Here is a 25,164-nt window from a genome sequence, read left to right as displayed (position 1 = left end):
TAGGGTCCAGACCATTAGTAGACTCTGAATCTTACAAAAATATTACATCAAACTGCCGAGAGGAAATGTTTAAAATGACGGAAACATCTCTTAATTAAGTATTCTCAAAATATCCTGCAGCTGCATTTAATAGAACTTCCCAGCAAATTATTTTCAGCCAAAGTTTTCTTTTGCATCTTTAAAGTATTATAGGAGAAGACAGACAGAAGGAAATGAAAGAGAATTTCAACTGCAGCTTTGTAAATTTTTAGTGTTATAAAGACATTGTAAGTGCATTATAGTTATGTTTCTATTTTTTGTTTCTTGTAGCTTTGATAGTTTTTTCTTGTTCTTCACTTTTCTTCTTGTAAAAAAAAAAAAATCCCCATTTCTGTCTGGGAGCCGCTTTTTCAGCATTTTAATAAACTACAGACAGGCTCTCCAACAGCACGCCAAGGCAACAAGCGAAGGCAGCCAGTTTGGTTTCTAATGCTATTTTGCAGTGAAAGTGGCTAAGATCGCCAATATTCAACATTATCAAAACTTTTAGAACATTGTTGAAAATGGTTATCATCATATTTTAAAAGTGACAATCAATCTGATGGCCACTTTATAGTTCCCCAAATGTGTTCTCCTTGTTAAATGTGGATAACAATATAGGCCACACTTCAAACACCTTTTTTAAAGAAAAAAAGTGGTAAAATCAAATACATAGAGCTTCTGATTTGCAATATATGTCTCATACATGTAACCTACAAATAGTGATCTGTTACCGCATCTGATTGCCACTTCCTAAAAAATTGGTCCCAGCATGTTCCTGTTATTAGGCAATCATGCCCAGGCATTGCATCCCAAGCTTAGGATGACACTTTGCAATTTCACACACATAGTACTGAAAAGTGTCCCTGAGGTGGGTCAGATCAGTGGGAAAGGCCAGTTTATATGGACAGTGGGGTTGCAGTGCATTTGGCACTTTGTCACCAATGACAAGCATGGCTGCAATGGAGGCACATCTTTAGTGTCTCAGCTGTAGCTACCCATAGGAAATGAATGGGGGCAACACAAACAATAGTTCATGTTGAACAACCGTGACAAGTGGAGCTTTAAGACTTATAGCAGGGAGTCCCACAGAACTGCCGTTTCCATCACCACGTGTGATTTTAGAGATCAGCTAGTTTGCCTATTGCTTGACCTAAGCAATGACACACTTGCACAAACCACAAGTATATTTATATCTCCTGCAGATCTGTAAACTCTAAAATCTCGAGCAGTCAATTTCCTAACAGTTGTGTTGCAAGTTAGTTTTAGTTGCTTGAGCAATGACACTGGGATGGTGCTGAATAGCAAAACTTGGGGAGTGGGAGGTGGAACCACCATTGGAAACTATTGTAAAGAATAAAGAGTCTATCATTTGCTTGCAGATAGTGGAATACTCCTTGAATTGACTCAGTATTTAGCTGTGGGTTACACAAGATATCTCCAGCCATGAGATTATTCTCTTGAGATATCCCTGCAGGAATAAACTCATAAATGGAAAAACAAGGCGCACAAGAAGCATATCATAGCCGAAATGTTTTCCTGAATTAATGCTCTAAAGTGAAATGATGGGGGTAAATAATCCCCAAAGTTTAGACAACAAGATTAAAAGGCAGAACCGAGTGATTGAAAAGATCATCAATGTACACGGCGATTAAAGATGTCTTGTGCAGCGAGGTTCAATGTAAGACGGGCTATGCCTACTATGGGATTAATCAAAACTGCCTACATAGCCTGAACATTGTACATTCTGACAGAATCAACACAAAGTACCAGCAATCTAAAATATTATATATACAATATAAAATACGTACAACAGAGTAGCCAGTTTATAGAACAATCCATTCTCTTGAATTGCATGGGTGATCCAAAACTCAACCATTAGGTGACTACCATAACACAACATTCTACATTGATAGACCTCACTCAATTCTGGAGTTCAGCTTCAGTTGTTTCTACTGAAGAGAGAATAGGATTAGTTGGCAAAAAAAAAAAAATTATTATATACTTTTCGCTTAGTATTGGGGCATTTCTTAAGGTTATTTAGTACCATTTTTTGTTGTTTGGGATCCCTCATATCTGTACCCACCATAGCAATGGGTACATTCTTCTATGCATAGATAATGGCTTTATTTTATAAACAAGGCTTTACTTTGGTGATATTCCTAGAATTATTTTACTGTTTTCTAATAACAAAAAAATGATGCCTCTTTGTGAGGCAGACCATTTATTTAAACAACTATAAATGCTATTGTGAGCAGAAATGTTATTATTCCAGTTTTCCTGTTTATAATAATTATATTTCTGATACAAAGGAATAGCAAAGGCATGTTAAAATCAATTTAATACTATTCTATATTTGTTTTGAGTATTTCTTTTTTAATGCAATGAATTTAGATTAGGAGAGAAATCCGTTATTGGGATAACTAGGGTTTACTACACATTATTAAAGTGTTAAACATAAACCAGTTTTACTATAAAAATCAAGATTTTGATGTGTGCATAATGTAAGCACTAAACAATATACAATGTAACAGTATTGTTGGAGTTTTATGAAGCCTATAACCAATTTTGAGTTCCATTCAAACAGATGCCACCATAAGCACTCCTAAAACATAGACATCAAGGTCTAAGCTTCAATGGCAGAACAGGGATGGTATGGGTTAGTCTTGACCTGGTATGCTAAATGGAAGCAACAGTTTAATAAACAATACCATTTGTTAAAAAAAAAAATCTAATGCAGAGTTCCAACAGAGGCTGCTAGGACTATCTGTAAGGGTGACATTCTTCCCAATGGCCAGCAATGTAGAAAGCATTCTACACTGACCACCATGCTAATGTACTATGAGCTGTGGATTTAGTCATTATAGCAGGGGTTGCTTAGGACCTGAAAATTATTTCAAGGTTTCATTCATGATAAAAACATTGAGAACTCTGGCCTTTGCAGCACTAGGTCCCAGGCTCGAATCTCTGCCGAGGCGCTATCTGCCCAGAGTTTGTATGATCTTCCCATATTTGTCTGGGTTTCCTCCTGGTACTCCGGTTTCCTTCCACATACCAAAAACATGCAGTTAGGTAACTGGCTTCCGCTCCAAAAAAAATTGACTATAGACTGTATTAATGCCTTAGGACTATGGTAGGAACATTAGATTGTGAGCCCCTTTGAGGGAAAGCTAGTGACATGACTATGGACTTTGTAAAGCACTGAGTTATATGTCTGCACTGAATAAATACTGTGTAATAATAATACTCCAATGTATTAATAATTTTTGGGTGGCAAGAGTTCACCTATAGCAGAAGTCACCAATCCCCATATAGATTTCTATACCATTATAACGACTGTCCTGCAGGTTGAAGCTTCTAACCCATAAATGGCTGCCTTTTCCATTCTAGAATCTCCTGTAACTGGTAAAATGAAGCTTTCTCTGCTTTATCACGGCCTACCTAACTGCCATGTCCCATGGGGTCAACACCAACTAATTCTATCAAAGTCTTCTAAAGCATTTCTAGCTTTCATATATCAGGCCATCTGTCCTGCACTGCTAACCATGTATAAAGTTCAGCAATGCTTTTATCCCTTTTAAAAATTAATCATGGATTTTAGTACGTGACATGTCTTTCCTTTCTAATATAATCCCTTAACTTTTTAATTATGGAAACTGGCACATACTTGGTGTTTTTTAAGTAATAATATATATGTAACATTCCCCAAATGGCTAAACCCGAGTTTTAAATCTTTCATATCATAATTCATTTACAGCAAAGTTAGCCAAATAAGAATCTTCTTATGGTGGCTGCGGTACCGGGAGGCTGATGTATAACCGCAAGAAGGATAAAAAGATGGCACACATCACTGCCTCTACATATTCTAAAATGCCCAAGAGATTTTTTTTTTTTTTTGTTACATCTCTGGATTGGCAAGTTTTGCTCTTACTGCTAATGTGGCATGCACAGTTTTTATTTTAGCTGGCTTCTTAATAAAAGGTACAGGGCTCTATAGTCTGCATTTTGATGCCTACTAAAACATGATGGCATTAATACCTGTATTTGGAAACAAACCAATTTTTCCAGTCAATTGTACAGAGTTGGAAGCCCCTTACTCAGTTCATTGCAATAGACTACATCTCCCATTTTTTCCACCTTTTATGCTTGTTTCCTTTATTTTACTGGTCATCCTGCAATTAACACATTGGGCCTGATTTATTAAAACTCTCCAAGGCTGGAGGATACACTTTTATCAGTGAAGCTGGGTGATCCAGAAAACCTAGAGTGTATTTCCTAAAAGTAATCTGCTATTTGTTAGCAAATGTTTTGAAACCTACACCAGATCCATTCCAGGTTTGTTGGATCACCCAGCTTTACTGATGAAAGTACATCCTCTCCGGCCTTGGAGAGCTTTAAGAAGTCAGGCCCACTGTCTGCTGAAGGGTGACAGTTCTCACTCCACTGTATCTACATAGGGGAGCCATGGTTGTCAACCTGGGACAGGACCACAGACACCATGTCTTACCAAAAAAAGATATTGTTGACAAATTTGTTGTTATCTTCTGTTTCAGGTTGTGTAATTACCATATCTGGCCGCATGACATTTACCAGCAACAAATCCATGGAGATTGAAGTGTTTGTTGATGCCGACACTCTGGTTGATGATACCCAGGAGCGGTTTCGAGCCGTCAGCGCCTTTTTCACATACGTGTCCCTAAGCAAAGACCTCAAACCTCTTCCCGTTCCTCAGCTTGTGGTATGTAAAAAGTCCTTTTACTATGGATTTAGTCTGGCCTAAGTTAACGTAAGTCTATTGGAGGTAATTAGGGATTTTGTATGTAACGATTTAGGACTTGAGGAATCAAGCAGGCCTAAGCACCTAAAGAAAACTGTTCTGCTTTATGCCTTCAAATCTCTCCACAGTTCTTGTCCCAGTTACCTTTCTGACCTGATGGAAAAATACCCTTCTAGCCGCTCTCTTCTCTCCTCCAACAACTTACTAATGACTTCCTCTCTGATAACCTCATCACACGCACAAGACTTTTCTAAGAGTTGCACTGACTCTCTGGATTGGTCTTCCTCTTTTTAAACTTGCCTACCTGTCTTCTTCTGTCTTTTAACCCCCCTGACAGTGATCCTGAGTGTGGCTCGGGGTGAATTTTATTTACCGAAAGCGGTAAAACCGAGCCACACTCGGGCATAAAAAAAATCCTACCTGCTCCCCATGATCCAGCGGCATCCTCCAGCGAACCCCGGCCGGTTTCTGCGTCACATCCTTGGCCTAATCGATGTGATGCGTGAAGCATCGGTACGGCAGGGTGGCGTGGCTTGGCGGGAAATTTTAAAAGCAGATTACATTGTTTACACTGAAATTTAAAAGCAGATTACATTGTAATCTGCTTTTAAGACATTGATCACAGTGATAAAATTATAAAAAATAAATCCAAATAATAAATCCAAAAGTTTATTATTGTACCCTTGTTTGGACAAGTTTAAAATATTTTTAATTTTTTAATAAAATTATTAAATTCATATTTTTTTATAAATATTATTTATAATTATTTATGATTTGTGTTTCAAACTTACCATACCCAGGAGTTAATGCTAAGAATTACAGGCCTAAAATAATAAACAACAAATATCCACACAAAACAATGTACTGCTTTTGACATAAAAATATGGACATAATCAGACCGCCAGGGAGATAAAACCTTCACCACCTATCCACCATTTCATCCTCCCTCCTATTCTGTGCTTGTAAGCTCTGCGGGGCAGGGTCCTCTCCTCTTTTGTCATTGTTTGTATCGGTCTGTCATTTGTGACTCCTATTAATTTGTACAGCACTGTTCAATATGTTGGCGCTATATAAATACTGTTGATCAATAATAAACTACCTGACCGTCTCTTCTACCTCTCAGGGACTCTATTGCAGAGATCGCTGCAGAGTTTCCATATCTGGAAAATGCTGTAGCCCATTATGAGTTCCCACTCTTTCTGCTGGATTTGCCATTTCTTTTTTGCTATGGCATATGTAGCAGGAGAAGCTAAAATATACAAATCTGTGCAGCGAGATCCGTGCTCATCAGTCACAACCCATAACCAAAATATCACTTTAAGTAGACTGGCCCATTAATAAAGGTCACTTTTTTAAGCTCCTTGTAGTATTACCTCCAAAACCACAAAACAGGCTCTCAGTTTTTGGAATTAAATCCCCAACCCCTCTCCATTGCTATCCTTTGCATTCCAAAAACATCATAAATTATTAACCAGAAGTAGATAAGACACAGGACGGCTGTTGTGTTTTCATTATACCAATATATTGTGGTTATAAATAAGCTACAGAGCATTTCATTAAAATTCATCACGCATAGCTCAAATCTTCCAACAAGGACACGAAACATGCAGTAACTCAGGTGTAGCAGATAAAATACTACCAGGAATCCGAACAACTACCAGTCTGTGTCACTTTGTAATGGATTTTATTTACAGCTGTTAATACTCAGATGTTTTTGATTTTGTAATAAATAATCTCTGAAATGTATATAATATTGATCCATCAATGTATGTAGAACGAGTTTAATTCTCTTTGTCATTTTAATTTAAGGAAATAAAGGGGATTTCTTATCCAGTCCCCTCCTGGCCTCTCTTAATTTGTTAAAGATGACGGGTCTTGTTTGATCACAATTTTCATGGTTACATTTTCTGAAAAGACATCTTCTCCTTTGTGCTATTTGACAACAAAGTGTCACAGCGCAGGATTTGTACAACGCTTGCTTAGTTTAAAAGCAAACCTGTCAAAAAATGATCTTCTTAAAATGCTAATTGCCTAACAGCTATGCTGATTCTCGGATTTTAATACCTTCAGTAATTAAACAAAGATACAGGTCATAGAGAAGTCATAAGTCCTAATCTTCTTACTGCTTCAGTGTTAAAAAGTCAAGGTATTAAATCTAAGGAGTCAATGGCCTGATTTAAAAAAAAAAGCCCTCAAAGAATGGAGAAGGTAAACTATCATGGGAGAACCTGGTTGATCCAGCAAGTCTGGAATGGATGTCCTAAAAAACTTTGGCTAGTGGTTGGAAATTGTTATATTGGACCACATCCATTTCATATTTGCTAGATCACCTAGGTTGTCCCATAATAATCGCTGTTTGGGACAGGGTCCTCTCCTCCTCCAGTATTACTGTCTATCTGTCTGTCATTTGCAACTCCTATTTAATGTACAGCACTGCGTAATATGTTGGCGCTATAAAAACCCTGTTTATTATTAATACAAATAATACCAATAGTCTACTTTTTCCTGTCTTGGAGAAGTTTAAAAAAATCAGGCCCTATGTTTTAACCGGTGATCAGTGATGGCAGCCTCCATCCACGTTTAATTAAACTGAAATTCTTCACCAAAAGCTTTGGTTTTGTATCCATGCCAATCCGTTTGACAGGGATCACATGGCCAATGAATTGGCATTATATTACACACCATGCGCCAGTCTCTAAAGCTAATAATAAGAATAAAGAACTTATCTAATCATTTTAATGAACTAGTAAAATCCTTATTGGAGAGATGTAATTTCAGCATAGGTCTACTTCAATTATGTACTAACCAAATGTAGACCTTTTAAAGAACTACTTCTACTGCAGCAAGAATTTAAAAAAAAAAAAACTTTAAGCTAGATTAAATTAAGTCTTAACAAGCCCTTTAATATTATTACACGAGTTTCACAAGTGTATATAGTCTCTGGCACCTCATAATTATTTTTGTAGTATAAAGAACCGAAGTGGATTTCCTATTTTTGCACACCTACAGAAAATGCTAAAGTCAGATAAATTGTGTCCAAATTAGGAGTTTCCTTCAGGGCATTAAGGACACATGGAATGGTGGGAATGACTTGTTTAGTTGCTAGCTCTCTTGCCTGTGTAGTACTAGGTCCTAAATTGGAATCTCCGTTAGAACTCTATCTACAGTGAGTTTGCGTGTTCTCCCAGTGTTTGCATGGGTTTCCTGCCACATGCCGAAAATATGTAGTTGGGTTAATTGGCTTCCCCTCAAAATTGGGGGCCTTTGACTGTGTTAATGACATATAACTATGGTAGACAACCCCTTTTAGGGACAGCTAGTGATGTGACTATGTTGGGTAATATGCCGGCTCTATATAAATACAAGATAATAATAATACTCTAAATTATGCATAGAATATGTATTTAGCCCATGTGTGTGCTGTACCACTTTCTTGGAAGAAACCCGCCACTGATCTCTATGTAAAGAATCCCCAATTTGCTGTTTCACCTGTGCTGCATGCATGCTGTTCCATTCCCAGATAGTTTCCAATTTCTAAAACATTTATTTCCAGGCATATTCTAGGTTTACATGCAAACCACTCTTTCTCATCTAAATCATGTTCAAACTCAATATTTTCTATAATTATGTTTCTTTAGCAAAATATCAGCTTTTATTACTCAATATATTTCTATGCTATATGTGATATTACCAGGCTTGTAAATATTTTGATGGGGCTTTGAGTTCACAAGGAACTGATCTAGACATGTACCAAAAACTACAAATCCCTCTCCTGTACACTGTATATAAACAGGGTCTTGGAAGGCAGTAGCATGGTGTTGCCCATCTAGGTATATTTTTTATTCATAAATATGTCCTATTTATAATGGACCACCTAGCTGTGTTTGCCATGTTTGTAAACTTATAATACAGTCTCTCTGTCTTCCTCTAATTTAGTTTAGCCTTTTTTAAACCATACAGAACTTTTACTAGACCATGGCACATTGTTCAAAAATTCCTAAGCTCAGTTTAGGGCTCTTCTAGTACATCACACAGCTGTTTGATTATTTGTCTAGTACAGCTGTTTGATTATTTCTTAATACAGTGTACAGGAAGTCACATAATAATATATAATAATAATATTATTTCTATATTTCTTCATTAGAGATAGACCCCATATCCTTTTCACACTTTGTAGGGTAAGGGTATGGGTATGTTATTGCATTGTTGGATGACGTTATTGCACCCATAATCCTGTAGACAACTGTAAAAGTCCAGCATTCAGTATCTTCGTACTTATATGTGGATGTTGAATGGTGCTCTAACCGCTAATCATTGAGAATTCTCTGCTGAGTTAAACAGAAAGAACTCTGAACTACTGCAAGCTGCACACCACAGCCAGCTTTTATAATTGGGCCATAAAATGTGTGTAGTGGAGTTTATCGAAGCTCAAGTGGCAAGTAATAGGGGTTGCATGAATGCATTGTAATGTGGAGCCCTTAGCAAAAAAAAACTTCATTTAAAAATATTTCTTAATATCCACAAAGTGTATAAATCCACTTTGTGTGTACCAAATGCTTTGCAAACTAACATATTACCTTATAAAAGGTAGCCATGACATTATGACTGTGTTCCACATAGGCTGTAGAGAGGGAAACGCTTCAAGAGAGACCCTACTGGGCTACCTAGTAAGGGGTTGCCTGCAAAAAAACAACAGGAGGGGGCGGATACAAGACCAGTCACCCAGCTCAAGGAAGAAGAGTGGCAGAGACCAGTCTTTACTACAGGAAGCTTTCGCACAGAGACCGTGTTTTATGCTAACTTACTGCAAAGATCTGGAAGAATCACACACATACATTTAGACTTTTTTAAATTTGCTTATCCCAGGGCTCAGCAATTTGTCAGGAGTCCTGCTTTAAAAATCATATGTCTGCTTCTTAGCAGGGAGGAAATGGGGTAATGAGAAGAGAAGAACACTAATCCAGAATAAATCTATTTAGGAATTTCCAAAAATGGGTACTGTAGACCTGACACTCATCTGAAATTCATGCTAGCTTTTTTTGGAAGAATGTTCACTCATAAAATAGACCTTTTTAGGCAAACGAACCGTATTAGAACATTTCATAATTTGCATCCATCTGATTGATGACTGAGAGATCTCAAAAGAGAATGGGCCTTTGTAAGCTCCATGCCATCTTTGACTATGAGCAATAGACATCATTTACTTCTCTAGTAATTAAAGACACGTTAAAAGTTTCTATATCATTTTTTAACCCAAAATCTCTTATTGGGTACCTGCAGCAAGATCTAGGAAAGGAACTCGTTAAAAAGCTCTATTTTTAGGAAATGATTGTAATGGAACATTGGTCATTAGTCGCTCTCATCTATAATTATAGAATACGAACATTGAAGTGCGAGGCCTGTGAAAAATGATGCATGTACATGAGATTATTGCATAATATCTCTGAAATAAAAGGTACTCATAAATATTAAACGCTGGCTGCAACAGATATGGAACAGTACCTATAAATAAAGAAAAACATTTAGGGACCGGTTTCACCACACCGGCATTGACCAAAAGGCTTCATTTTCCAAAATCAATCTTTATCTGATATATTCAGACTATATAGTGAAATTGTCCAATAAGGAATCACAATGTATATAAGTTATGAGGTTAGTAATAAAAAATTAAATATAGTTCAGGCAAATATGAAATCTGCTATCAGGTTGTTTTAGGTGTTAAGGTCCAAATTACAAACACCTCTGAACCTGGAACACTTTCTAGACCCTTAATTTGTAATCGTGCAAGGCTCTGAGACCTCCCAAAATTCAACAGTTCTCTATTGGCCACTTGAACTCAAGCATTGGACAGTTGGGTGTTTGGGGGGTGGGGCTTAGCTCCCTCAGGGGCAGGACCCACAGAGTAGTGCTTCTATGCCATTTTCAATTTCAGTCAACGTATGTCTGTTGGCATCTCAAGGATCAGGGCTATAAGCTGAAGTCATAAGCCTTAATTATTGGCTACAAAAGCCAGTCACTGGAAGCCAAATCCACCACCATCAGGATCATTCCAACACTGAGCAGTACTTAGAAGCTGTGGCCTGAAATCACAGGAAAACAGTCATCTTTTATTGGGGTGTGCTAACTTATTTATAAAGCAATGAATGTGACTTACTTAACACTGATGTTAAATCAATCACTTGTTATTTCAAACTCTGCACTGGAAGATCCACCTGCAGTGGATGTTGGGTAAATGTCAGATTATATTATAAATTATATTTTCCCATATTTCAAGTTATACAGGTTTCCTCTATTAGGTCTTTGTATTTTAGCCATCACAGTCACCATCCCATGTGATGAGATATAATTATTTGTCCTCATATCTAGTGCAATTGTTGCCCCTTGCAGATTGTAATTGCACTAGTAATGTGTAATCTACTAAACTGAAAGTAGAGCTTTGGTGTAAAATAAACAGATATGGCTATCCATAAGAATTGGAAACTGTACTTAAAAAACAAGGTGTTCAAACTATTCACAGTAGTGGTAAATGTATTTTTAATACTCAGTTGCTAAAATAAAAGGAAATCCGCTGAAAAGAAGATACTCCAAATACTCCAACAGCCCCCGCCTCTGTAATAAGGAAAAATCAACACCCAAAAAGGCTTAAAAATCAAACAGTTTAGTCTTCTTCTCTGCACTCTGTAGTTCCCCCCACTGGACCCTATGGGACACAAAATGTGACGCAGGTGAGCACAGCAGGGGACCAGAAAGACCAGCTTGCTCAGACAGCAGTTTTTTCTTCATTAAAGCGGAAATCATGGTCATGGGTAACCTAAAAGATATTTATTATCTTCTTTGCAAGAAACTTTTCTTTAAAATTAACCAAGTCACTTTAAGCCAAGCTGATCATGTTTAAAAATATATGATTATATGCATAATTACCCTAATTATTAGATAGTTCATTGGGAAATTGGAGATGTCCACTGAGAAAATCCTGTTATCGTTACTTCTTTGGACCTTTCATACAGGATTTCTACCTGCATTGTTGCAACGTTTTTTTGGAAACCGTATATGCTGCAGCTTGGCTTTCCACATGAAAGATGTTGTGTCCTGAGGCGGTGAGGGGGAGGACGTGGAAAAGATTAGGCCAGATTATTCCAGAGATGATTTGTGACCTAGAAATTACTTTAGGGTGCCTCGAAGCGAAGGTACTGACATTTGTTAGGCTGCAGCTAAGCTGGCACTCTGGCTTGCTTTTGTCCTGTGTCTGTGTCATTTGACGGGGATTCGTTGTGTCAGTGGTTTCTCCGCCGTACAGCTTCTGAGCCACCAACAATTAAACATGAACGCAGAACGGTGTTTAAAAGTAAACTTCAGTAAAAATGAAAAGCCTGGTCTTGAAATGCATACAGAAAACTAGAAACAACTCTTCCAGGGTTTCTGCTTTCTTTCCAAGCATTAATGTTTTTGCACCTCACTTCTTAAAATGACTTACTAATATCAATCTGTAAGCAAAAAGCCCCCTGGCAAAGATGACATTGAATACTCGTGTTACTGGCTGCTTGTGCCACCAACCTCTGCAGTAGTGAAGAGTGAAGAGAAACCATCAGCTGAAGATCCTGCTGAGCCCAACTCTTCCTGGTGTGTTATTTTTTTGGCCCCCCACTGCATTTTATACTTTTTTATGCCAATCCATTCATCATTACAAGACAACAAGACCGGTGGATCAAAACACAGAGCATGGGGAGGTTCATTAATCAGACACCTCTGCTGGCATCAGGTTCTGCAGGATCAGCCATCAGATCAGTGGCACTGAGAACAGAAGAAGGGAGTTTTCAATGTTTTTTTTTCCCAAGATATTAGTGAAAGTCACTGAAAATCAGAACCCAAATAAAGACCATGTGCCACAAAAAGCCCGATATTTGCAGAACGAGACCAAATAAGAAACAGCTACTTCTCCTTGTCAGACAGTTCAGTTCAAGGTAATTGGTTACCTCCAAGCCTGTCAGTCAGAGACCTTGACTTTGGCTTCAAACATCCTAAAAGCCCACTATCCAACAAGAAGTCCAAGCAGATTTCATGGGTTGTACTAGAGTCCCAGTGTTGGAACAACTCCAAATCCTATTCTTGCTTCCCCGCAATCCAGTAACTTTTACCCTGTTGGTGTCCTCAAAACGCCACTCCCTAAGGGTACCCTACTTTGTAAAATACTTACCTTCCACCTATTCTCTAGTTTGCAGCCCTGCCCAGCAGTGCACAGTCTTTGCAAAAAAAATTAAACCTTACTTAATTTAGGTAATCATACCTACTTCCAGCCATTTAGTGGGCACACGTGAGCAGTAGTAAGACAACCTAGCCAAGACATTCTTTGCACAGGTTGAACCATACAACAAGACCATACAATAAAGATCACAAAAATAAAGAGTAAGACAAGTATTAGAATGGGGGGGGGGGGCAGATTAAAAACAACTTAGAATTTTCATGGAAAGTTTGCTTGTTGCTGGTTGTTATTCTAAGATTACCATAACCAACAAACATGAAGGCCAGGAATTCTCAATCCCACCTATGAGATACTGACCAATACCGCCTATTGGCTATAGACTACCCAAGTCTCTTGCCATCTCCCAAACATAGTTAATAATAGCCAGCCTGACCAAACCATGCTTATTCTCTTTATCTTTGCTTTGTTTTTTTTAAGATAACACTCCCTCCCTATACAAACCCCGAATATACATTACAGAGGAGACTCATTTCTTCTGCAGATTCTCAACACAGAAAACTTAAGGAGAATCGGTTACACCTAACCAAACCTGCAAATTGCTCTTCATTCTTTATGTTAGGAACCTTGTTACTCTGTCAGTATTTGACAGATTATAAAACAAGGTTCGCAGCCCTAGCATATCTTTCAGGGGATTATCAGGGGCAGGTATGTAAATGAGCAATTTGTAGGATTTGACGTTTCTCCAGCAGAGAGATGCAGGCAGCCTGGTCAGAGCAATTTACACTACTATGGGAAGGGAGCCAAGCTGTGAAGACAACATATAAATTGCATGACAGCAAATAGGAAACATCTCCATTAGACTGTATAATTGTAGAGGAGCAAGAAGTTCATTAAATGCAAAGCAGAATGGTTTATTTTTAAAACTACAATTTTTTAACCTGGGTTTTTTTTTATTGGCATTAAATCTTTATTTTTACAAATAAACAGATCAGGTACATCTATGTTTGTCAACAGTCTGCGTATAACATAGCGAGGCAGTTCCGCATCTCCTAAAAGCGAGCAAAGGATTGACAATAGCTTGCAGCTGCCAGGTCTTGAGCCCCAGCAGTTGCTTCTTGACATGGCTAGCTGCTATTCCAATGCCCTTCCCTTTAATTCACATTACTATATGGGTAATGTGCTGATATAGCAGCCGCTACAGCCAATGTTTTTATTATTGGGCTAGACCCAGCAACCTACTAACTTGATGGTAACATGATGTGAGCCAAATTTAAAGTAAACCTAAACTCTGAGAATCTAAACAAAAAATGTTGCAAGCCTTGCCTGGATCATTTTTTACAGGGACACAGATCACCTTTTCAACTCATCTCCATAACTTGAGGGTAGCAGGCTTTTGTGGTCCAGCAGAGGAGGCTGACAACGCTGCTTGGAAATTTAATGAAGCAGAAATCCATGTTGGATTCTCCCCTTATGTGACAGCATTATATCAGTCACAAGGCACAAGCGCTATCACTTGTGAGAGAGAGGAAGTGAGTCATATACTTATACCTAAAAGTGTGTTTGACACATTAATGTAAGGGGGGCATAAGAACAACTGAGTATATATCGCAGAGGGGTATGTTAAGTAACTTGACCTACATGGGCAAAGGTAAGAGTCACAAAATGCCTAATTGAAAATTGAATTCAAGCATTCAAAAAAACCCTGAAACAAGGCATCAAGAGCAGTTTTTCAGGAACACAACAGTTTGTTTTGAAAGGCAACAGCAGTTGTACAATGGATCTGTTCAGATAAGGAGGAAAAAAAAAAAGTTGAAAGTCAGAACAAAGAAAGTGCGAATCTACAGTGTGATCTCGCCTGCTAAATATGTATGACATTGGATAAAAATAGCAGATCGCACCTCAAGGTGTTTCCAGATGGTTAATGAAGAATTTCAGTGTTTTAAGCTCAGTGGAAATCAAAGCAAAGTTATACAACTAAATCTCTCCAGTACAAGAGGAAGGTGTTAATCAATAAAATGTATCTCTGTAGCAGACAAGTTACTGCTTCAAGGGAACTTTGTACTTTTAAATTCTCATAAAGATTATCTTCAGGTCAGCAAACTTAGTACTCGGAAAGCCTTGACATTGCACCGATTTTGGAACTCTGGTACCCTCCTGCCCTCCCACTGTCCAACAGAATGGCTTTCTATTGACCATGGAGACACCTTACTGAATACTAAGTAGACCACAGACATCTCTAATGAATTCCAAATTTGTGCAGAATCTGTTATATGCTACTGTTATTTAGAACATAATACTTTAAAAAGAAGTTTGTTTTTTAACATAATGGCAAGGATGGGGGAATGTAGAAAAGAAGAAACTCCACCAAAAACTTGTCTTTGGATGCCAACAAATTAAAACAATATATATTTTACCATAGTAAGTGGAGTTTGAGGTTTGTCCTCTGGCTGATCATTTGTGATGATTTTTTAACTCTGACTTACTGCTGCACTCCTTACGAAGCCTTTATCACTTTATTACAATTATTAGCTCATCCTTTGAATATCCCTCTTTGGTGGAAGAATAAGATTTGGGAAGCGGTATTTCAACGGGGAGATCTCCAAAGCAATGAAATGTGTGGAGATACATGGGCCTACCAGAAATTACCCAAAAATAAAACTTCATTGAGGCAGTTTACAGATGCTGGACTGTACTGGACCAGTAAAGCTTGATATAGCAGAGTCCACCCATCTGTGCTAGGCTTCCTCCCCCAGCACCAAACGTATCAAAGTAACAACAAAACATTTACACAAGGCATGTCAGAGACTGGGCATCTGGTATAGTGGTCCTGCCGAGACAAAATATGGGCACCATGGAAGGGGCCCTTGACTACTTGAACATTACCCTGCAGATAGCCAGTTCCTCCTAGTTGTGCAAAATACCTAATGTACTCCACAACATTAGAGCAATGGACTACTCGGGTATGCAATCATAAATGACAGACTCAATACCTGTTATTTTTGTGTTGGCCGAATACAGGTACCAATCAGCTAGGCTAGATCATATGCTAAATCAATGCCACAAGGAATTCTATTGGGTCTAAAGAGAAAGTGGGGTCCAAACATTAACATTCACATGTATATGAACTCAATTGGAAAATAGAATGGATTTTTGCCAATTTTCATTCTTAAAGGGATCTTAGCTCTAGGAAACTACTTCTGCATATCCTCTGGCTGATCAGCTGTTTGGACCGAACATCTTCAAGGCTGCGAACACGCTTTCTCTTCACCTCCTTAAAAAAGGAGCTTCACCTCCTTAAAAAAGGAGGATCATGAAGTGTGGGGTTTGGGACCTCCGATTCACTCAACCAAGTTTACTATTGACCTAGTCAACACTATTCTCCTTTACTATCTTCTCTTGATTGTATTTATTGCTCAAAAATATGTAAATGGGTTATGTATAGTTGTGTTATGGATATGATTGGTTTTAATAAACTCATACTGTATACATCATCTTGAAAAATCGGGAGATTTTTCTGCACATTTCTAGTGGGTGACCCCTTTAAAAAGGTTTGGTTTTGTAAAAATTTTTCTCCACTACAGATTTTCCATCTTTCTGAAACCTGAAATCAGCTTTTAAGTGCCAGGAAACGTTGGCGCAATGTATTAAACAGATGCAGCATTTTTGCCTGAAGGTATTAGAGGGAGCAGCTTCCCCCAGAGACAAGATGCAGATAAACCGTTTGGTTTTAACGGTGTGATTATTACTCAAGCTTCATATTTGAGATTCTTTAAGGCTTTATTTTTTTTTTTTACGTTACATTCTCTCCCACAATAGTTTTCCATTTTTTATCAGAAAAATAAAAATAGTGCAAACATTTGTCCTAATTAAACAGTAATAAATAGAAACCAAGCCACTCCTCATACAAAAAAATATAGCATAGGAGAGGAAAGAGTTTAGACTGGTGGGTTGACAGAACCTTGAGAACCTCTAAATGTTATCCAACTGGCAACCAGTGGAAAGCGGATGGCAGGTTGAATTCAGTTACATACTACTTTAGATTGTTTTTCTCCCATGCCCTGCCATTGGTAAACGGGGCTTCCTATTATATTATTAGACCAATAATAAAAAATATGGGAGGAAGTTGGGCAGTTACCATTGGCATAGGGGAGCACTAGACCAATACAAGTCCCAAAAGGGCAAAGCAGCAAAACAGACTCTTACCTGCCTCCCCATTTAGCCCCCAGGAGTGAATGCAAAGCCCTGTTTGAATAAACCCAAGTTGTAGCTAAAACTAACAGATATGTTATTTCCTCCATAAAGATTAACGTAGCAGTGGGGAAGTGAGAAAAAAAACAAGGCTACAAGTAGTCCCCAGGTCAAGGACATCCAACTTACGGACTCCTCCAAGATACGAACGGGGCTTCCCTGCTTGTTCTGTTTGAGGGGGAGGGGCGGTTTGCATGACTTGGAGAAGAAATCTTTTGTTAAACACAGCTGAGGTTGTGGGTGATCTTAGGGCAGTGAGCTCTTTCTGCAACCTCTTGTAACTATTTAATGACCAAGACAAACTCTGCAGTTGTTCCTTTTTGCAAATCAAAGCACAGCTTGCTCCAGAAGGTAATGAATGTCTAGACTCCATAAATATTTTTTTTTTGCTTTGTTTGTGATTAACTCACAATGAGGATTTTTTACAGTAATTGACACCATGCTGCCTAATAATATGTTGAGACAAACATCTGTCCTAATTGCATTTATTAAAAAAATGTACCTGTTCTGACTTACATACTAATTCAACTTAAGAACAAACCTACAGTCCCTATCTCGTATGTAACCCAGGGACTACCTGTATACTGGTAGAGCTGTGAATTGGTTAAAGCAATCATGTTGCTTTTCCCTGGAAATGCAAAGGTGACTCTCTGTAGAAGTTTTTGTTGTAGGGTGGGCCAGGGTAGTTGTGTGCGATCTGGTTTTTATTGCTCCATAGCACAGTAATATTTAGGGGTAATTGAAACTCCTATGTTATGATGACGGTTGTCCCATTGTTTGAGGATCCCAAACGTAACATCAAACCAAAGTCCAAAATTTTGCCCAACACCAAAATAAACCAAAACAGCACATCATGGGAGGGACCTTATTTATGTCCCTGTCACTCAACATGAAGACTCCCAATGCTATCAGAAGACAGGAGGCTTGGTCTTTGCAAGGGGCATAGGATTGCTTGTTTCTGACCCCTCAGCCTACCGAAAGGATGTTGACTGCTCTGCCTGATATCCAGTCACATCACATTTTCTTTACAATAATCTTATACTTATGTGCATCTGCTAAAAATGCTTTTCATAAATCTGCGTTCGTCTAATATTAGTCTTGTCGTCACTTTACTTACTTTTTTCTTATTTAAAACACCTTTAAAAAAATGTATAAAGCAATGTGATATGTGATATATTTGAAATCAGTCTGCTTCTTTGATTATGCATAAGATGGGAAAAGTAATGGTGATGCTTCTCCTCCACCTCCTGAAATGGTATATAATTTATGTAAAGATTTAAGTTTTAGAGTACATTTCTTTCTAACGTGCACGGCGCACAGCTGTGCCACATGGTGCTCAATGCAGATCTACCCTCCCCCCATCTGTTCTGCATACGGTAGTGTTAAACCGGCAAAAGTTACAGCACGAAAATTGCTGTATAGAGCTAGGCACAGACAGGACTGATGGACAAACGATCCACAAACACGATGGACAAACGAAAACAGTTACGCCAGTTTTTTTATAGAAACTTTGTAGTGATTGACTCCAAAAAGTCCTGGTTTTTACCCATAGATCTTTTTGCCGGAGGTTAGGGGGTATTCTGCAAAGACCACAGAGTTCCTTTACATATAACATTATATTGAGGTCCCCTTCATGTACACAGGCAATTTTAAGTGAACCTGCACTTGCCCATGTTGGACAGGTCAATGAAATCATGTTAACGTCATTAAAAATATATACATTCACTTTACCCCAATGCTGCTATTGGAAGAAAAGGAAATGTCAGAAATGGGGGTGCATGTGATTTACCCCTTTCTATAGTTTTTCACTGGGTGTCTAAACAGCCAGTAGAGCAGAAGGAGATGAGAGTAAATCAACCTTTGTAAGCACTGACCAGTTTTCATCTTACTTCAGTGGGCGAATCGCATGGTAAAGGGAAGTAAAAGCAAGGTAATGGCCTACATTGGGAAAACCTGTTGCTTTGTGGTCAATGGGTATTTAAAATATTTGCTTTGCATAGAGTAGGATTGGACCCCCTTATAGCGTTCTCTCTATAGTGATTCCTATTTCTTCCTGCTGTGTGTCTTTGAAAAGAAATTAAGGTTTTTTTTTTTTTTTTACCGGAGATCACGGTGGCTTTGCATCGCTAGGTCCCAGGTTTAAATCTTGGCCAGGACACTATCTGCATGGAGTTTGCAGGTTCTCTCTGTGTTTGTGTGGGTTTCCTCCGGGTACTCCGGTTTCCTCCCACATTCCAAAAACATGCAGTTAGGTTAAATAGCTTCCCCCCAAAATTGATCTTAGACTGTATGAAAGAATAATATAGGTAAAAAGACATTAACATATGACCGAGATAGGGACATTAGATTGTGAGCTCAGTTAGTGACATGACTATGGACTTTGTAAAGCACTGCGTAATATGTCTGCGCTATATAAATACTGTGTAATAATAATAACACGTCAAACAAACCTGAAATAAAGTGAAATCAGAGACAAAGAGCAAAATACTGACCAAGATTCTGACTCTTACTCACTTTATCCATTTTATATATTCACTCTATTTATTTTAATTACTAGCTCAGTATAAGAAAAATTCATATTTTTTTTTTTCTGTTTCAATATAGCTGGAGACTGAAGAAGAGAAGAAACGGTTTGAAGAAGGAAAAGGGCGTTATCTGCAAACCAAAGCCAAGAGACAAACGCAGAGCCAGTCTCTGACCCAGCAATGAATGATCTACGACCCAGCCTGCGAACACAGAGATAAGGCCTTAAACACAAGGCCAGGCCAAACCGATCACTAAAAATAGGGTTACGTTGATGTATTATATAACGTTAATTTATGCAGTCGTTTGTGCACCAATACGGAACGTATTTATCAGTGGGAATGCATTGTGTGTAATGAGCACTTGTAGAAATTAGACAACAATCAGTAGGTAGCAGTAGTCAATAGTAAGATGAGATGGTTGTGTCCTTTCCTTGGGCTTTGTCATTTGGTTCTCTACCAAGTTCGTCCTCTTTTTAAAACAACTGCAGGAAAATGTATAAAGCAGAGTAGCATAGTAGTGAAAAAATATGTTGTTAAGACACAAAGACAGGAAAGTGGAAACAATTTCTTCTCCAATCTAGCATGCTGTGTGCACAGAACATTTTTTCCCCTGTGCTTTTCTAGCAGCAGCCTACCAATCAGCTGTCCAGCTCTAAATTTAAGAGGTCATTGCCAGGATGCTGCACTGCCAGGATGCTGCACGTTGTATGTTAGCCCATTTTTAAATAATGCTACACACGCACCCTTTTGTAATTCCCTGTAGTGTTATTGAAATAATTAGCTTTATAAACAACCCACCATAGAACTTCCTTTCCAGGATGACAACAGTCACGCACTGCCTTGTATCCAGCAGTGGCATTGTCTTCTTCAGGCACCCCTTCAAACCCGCTACTAGGAATAGGATGGAATTAAACAAGGAGAGCAGTAAGTATCATTACAAAAGTGATGCACTCATAGGGATCATTGGCACAGCTAGATTAACTCAGCAAGTGGTTATGTGACTCATAAAAACAAGGTATTGTTAATTACTTCTGTTAAAATTTTATATATAGATATATATATTGGGTTGTGCAATGCCTTATCTGCACATATTTGATGGTTAATATCTTGGGTTTACATCTGTTTCAGGGCTTAGTGCATGCAAGCAGATCCACTGGCAATTTTTGTTCTCAACCAGCCACTACGATCAATTTTCCGACTGGTAATGAATCAGTCTAAAAACACCCCACACGGGTTTGGTATTCTACCCTTGTGATCTTTGGGTAATACAGAATACAGAAGAAATTTCTAATTTTCTTGATTGTTGGTACACAATTTTTGTGTAATATCGATCAATATTTACTAATGCATTCAGTCTGTTCACATCCCAAAAACTGAAGCATTAACTTTAAAACTAATCATTTCATTGTAAAATGTCAAATTTCCCTTGCTGTGAATATACAATAATCTAACTTCGGGTTCCTGTGCCTGAACAATTCTTTCAGTGGAATGCTGGAAAAATTGGAAGAAAACTACTTGCACTAATAAAAATGTCATCCTTCATAGTTCCCAGCTGTCACAAACCTTCCTATTAGATGTACAGAAGTTTAAAGCTGCATTCTTCTTTCATTGTCAAATGTAATATTTTAAGCTGCACAGCAAAACCTTTGCAAAGGGTATGCCTTGTTTCCCCAATTGTACATTAAATCTTGAGGTCTCACTTGTGTCCAAAGGGAAACATTTGCCTGCTAAGGAAATATATAGAAACAAATCCTTTAAATGGTCTTTAATTTAATATTCCACATACATTGTTATCACCTTCCCCCTCCATCCTGGTAATTAAAGGGATTTAGAAGAATCTTAAAGCTTAAAAATTGATTAGTTGTGCTTCGAATAGAACTGGGTCTGCAGTGTTCTATAGTTTGACCTGTTGTAGATAAAAAAAGTTTTATATTTACTGCAAAATGAATGTCTGAATAGTGCAAGGGCTGCAAACAGTATTTCAGATGTGTCAAGCCAAAACAACACATACTCAGTACATCACCCTTCTAGTCTTAGACTACAGGATGATTAGCCCTAATGTTGTAGAGATTAGAGTTTGGGTGAGTGGGCTAATTCAAATCCCTGAGGAAGTGTACACAGGATAGATTAAGTATGCAGTTCCGTTTGAAAGTTTGCATACTGGAAATGTGTATGTAATTAAGAATAAATGATAGTATTAGCCCCTGTGTAAGGCTTATAAATGTCCACTGTGTATATTTCATATGCCATGTGTTTGCCGTGCTCAGATTGCATCTGGTTTCTTCATGAACTGTGTCCCATTAGCTGCAGTGCTGACTGCCTGAACAGTGCACATTCCTGCAGCTCGGAACATTAACCACAAAGACGGCTGGAGGCAACAGATGTGTGGTCGGAATTTGGGGCAGCATGAATGTGTACTATTTATTGTGGGGCTATCAAAAGTAGACGGACCCCATTCACAAAATTGACATTCGTTATATTGGAAATGTGCTACAGAGCAACTTTACAAATAACCATAAAGCGTCTTTCTAAGTGAATCTGTGGGCTGTGCCTTTTATCATGGCCAGTGGTCATTCATCTCAAAACTCTTGTTTTTGAGATATTGACTAAAAACGCCATGGTCAATATTAGGTTCCCCTCTACTTCCCCTCAAGCTTCCTATTTGCTGATGGATGCAATGGAGGGGTTTAAGAAGGGGTGGTATGAGGAAAGCGAAATAATGACAATACAATTTGTGAGGAGCCCTCGGGTTTAAATATTAGAGGAATACATGGGCTACAGACACCGACTTTATTCTAAAAATATGAGTTGCCTGGCTAAAATGCTGACTTAGATACTGTGAGCCACTGACCCAAAACAAGTACAAAATTCTTCTTTTAGACAAACGGCAACCAATCAGAACCTACACAGGAATATGATAAAATGAAGTTTTAATGTTATGGGCCAGTACAGGAAGTTCTTCTTTATCACTTGGGCCACCTGAATCCATGTTTGTTTGCCCACTGTTACAGTTCAGATTCAGAGGAAAACTGAATCTTGGAATCCCACTTCACCACCCGGTTGGCAGCTACCTACCTATTTATCACCATACCTCCCCACTCCCAAGTTCTTCATTGTGCAACCCTACCTTGCAGAACAGAGTCCCAGGTATATATCCAGCCTTACTACATATGGGTGCTATGGGCCAGTACAGAAAATTCTTCTGTATCATCTGGGCCACCTTCATCCACGTGTCTGTACCAAGGACTGTCATTGTTTGCCCACTGTTACACATCATATTTAGAGGAAATCTGAATCTTGAAATCCCCCCCACCAGCCACCCACCTATTTATCATCATACCCTCCCCAAAGTTCTTCATTGTGTGACCATACCTTGTAGAACAGAGTCCTAGCTATATCCAGCTCCTAGTACACATGTTCACCACTTGGCCAAGTCATTCCCATGGCTGAAGTTATATTCCTGTGGATAAATGTGGACCACTAGGAATACTGGCCAAGCACAGGGATAAATAGACCAAGCAGCCTACATATGCATTCACTTGCACTAGGCTGGCATGACAGGAAAGGACTTGTATGTATGGTTAAAAATATTTTATTTGCTTCCTGCCACTCAAGCGGGGGCCTTTTAAAGTGAAGTTGTCCTTTACCTTTAAAAAAATAAAAGTATAGCATTTGTCATTGACGATTTAATAGAAAGCAGACAATGCTTGTGAAATTGGAAGACTTGCAAGTGCATACATATCTCCCTGCTCCCCTTATTCTTTGGGGTGCCTATTTATGATCCCCAATCCATGATATTTTCATTGACTTCTGCTAAGCTGCTACCTAATATAGAGGCTTTAACGTGTTTGTGCTCAGAGTTGAAATTATTTTCCTACGGAATGTACAAAGTTGTAAGACCAAATATTTAAGAACTAGCGAGCATTAGTTTTTTTGTTATGTTTAGTAATACATTTACTCTATGATGCTGGTTGTTGTGAAAATTACTATTTTAAATGCTTGCCTATTTATAATAAAAAAAGATTATGAAACATGTTGTTTTGTGTATTTTTAACCCTATACAATTATTAGAAGTGAACCCTACCTCCAACTCCAACAACCAAAATACACAGACAGATCTACAAAATGTTTCTTGTTAGGCCAATTTTGTGATGCCAACTCCATAACCAGAATTTGTACACCACTATTTGCCATTGTACCTCTGCATCATATTCTTGCTTATTGAACTTTAAATAGGCATCATTACCAAGTTCTTGTTTTGTGCATGTCTGATTTTGGGCATGCTCAGAAGGGGGATTTGTTCCACTAGGAGGGGGCATATTTCCCCATTACAGAGGGTTACATCACCTGATTTCACACCTGCGCAGTGCGTGATTGGGTGACGTAGCGAGAAGATGGCAGCGCCCGCTGCTGACGAAGGGGAGTTCTAGGACGACACGGGACCTGATCGAAGGATCTGTGGGATTAAAGGTGTGTTTTTTTTTATTTTCACTTTAGTTCAACTTTAAAATGGTTTCCAACTGCTTCCATGGTTGAATGGGAACCACTTCGTGCAAGCATTTGCACAAGGTTGCGTTTGTGATGGGGTGGGTTTGCAGCACAGTTCTTGGAATCAGCATGTTTATTCTGTCTGTACAGATGCTTTTCCAGCCCTGGCTGCAGAACCGCACTGCTCTTACAAACACATAGGCAACGCATTTTGCTACTCCTGGGGGTACAGCAGCAGATTGCTATGCACCAGGTGCAGTGCAACTCGCCTAAATCAGACAGAAACGCAGGATAGGTTTCTAGACAATATATCTGACAGCTCCCAAGTAAGACTATTACTTATAAATGTTTAAAAACAGCTGGCCAATTCACTTTAACATTCCTGAAATAAAGAAACAAAATAGCTGCAACACTTGGTCATCACCATGCACAGCCACCATTCACGATTACAAACTCCTATTTTGTGTAAACCTGAGACCTCATTTGATCTTTACCCTAGTTTATCCAGGCACAGACTCATGTCACTTCTCTGCATTTTCATTTGCTTGCTTCAGCCTTGATAACTATTCATGCTTACAGTAATCTCAGTGATCTGCATCTGTATCACACCGAAAGGACAGCTCGTGTGTGTGTCACAGGCGCAGGGATAAGTAAGAAATACACAGCAATGCATTCCTAAATCCAACACTAAGCATTGAGAGCGCAGCAATATTATTTTCTTGCTTGAATGAAAAATGCAGAACAACACTTTTTTATACACAATATAAGGATATATACACAATATAAGGATGTGCAGAATCAGACGGTGGGTGACCCAGTTCTGGTCTACAGAGTTTGGTCTCTTACGTATACTATAAGACCCCTGGGCTCCTCTCCTGTTTTCTACAGACCTTTAAATAAAACAACAC

At 38.5% G+C, this 25,164-nt stretch overlaps 1 protein-coding gene across 8 annotated transcripts in view; it reads left to right on the top strand.

Annotated features, from left to right (window-relative positions):
• Window positions 1-23,799, top strand: part of ACOT7 (acyl-CoA thioesterase 7) — a 123,695-nt gene extending 99,896 nt beyond the window's left edge. For all 8 annotated transcript variants that reach the window (XM_072426896.1, XM_072426900.1, XM_072426895.1 and 5 more), the window contains 2 exons: window positions 4,572-4,756; window positions 19,848-23,799. In XM_072426896.1, coding sequence (XP_072282997.1) covers window positions 4,572-4,756; window positions 19,848-19,952 — 290 coding nt within the window. In that variant the 3' untranslated portion in view covers window positions 19,953-23,799. The remainder of the gene's footprint in view (window positions 1-4,571; window positions 4,757-19,847) is intronic.
• Window positions 23,800-25,164: the final 1,365 nt, after the last annotated feature.

The sequence above is a fragment of the Pyxicephalus adspersus genome, chromosome 11 (genome assembly GCF_032062135.1).
Source record: "Pyxicephalus adspersus chromosome 11, UCB_Pads_2.0, whole genome shotgun sequence".
NCBI classification, from domain to species: Eukaryota; Metazoa; Chordata; class Amphibia; order Anura; family Pyxicephalidae; genus Pyxicephalus; species Pyxicephalus adspersus.
The sequence above is the reverse complement of the archived record's forward strand: the minus strand, read 5'-3'. Positions and strand labels throughout refer to the sequence as shown.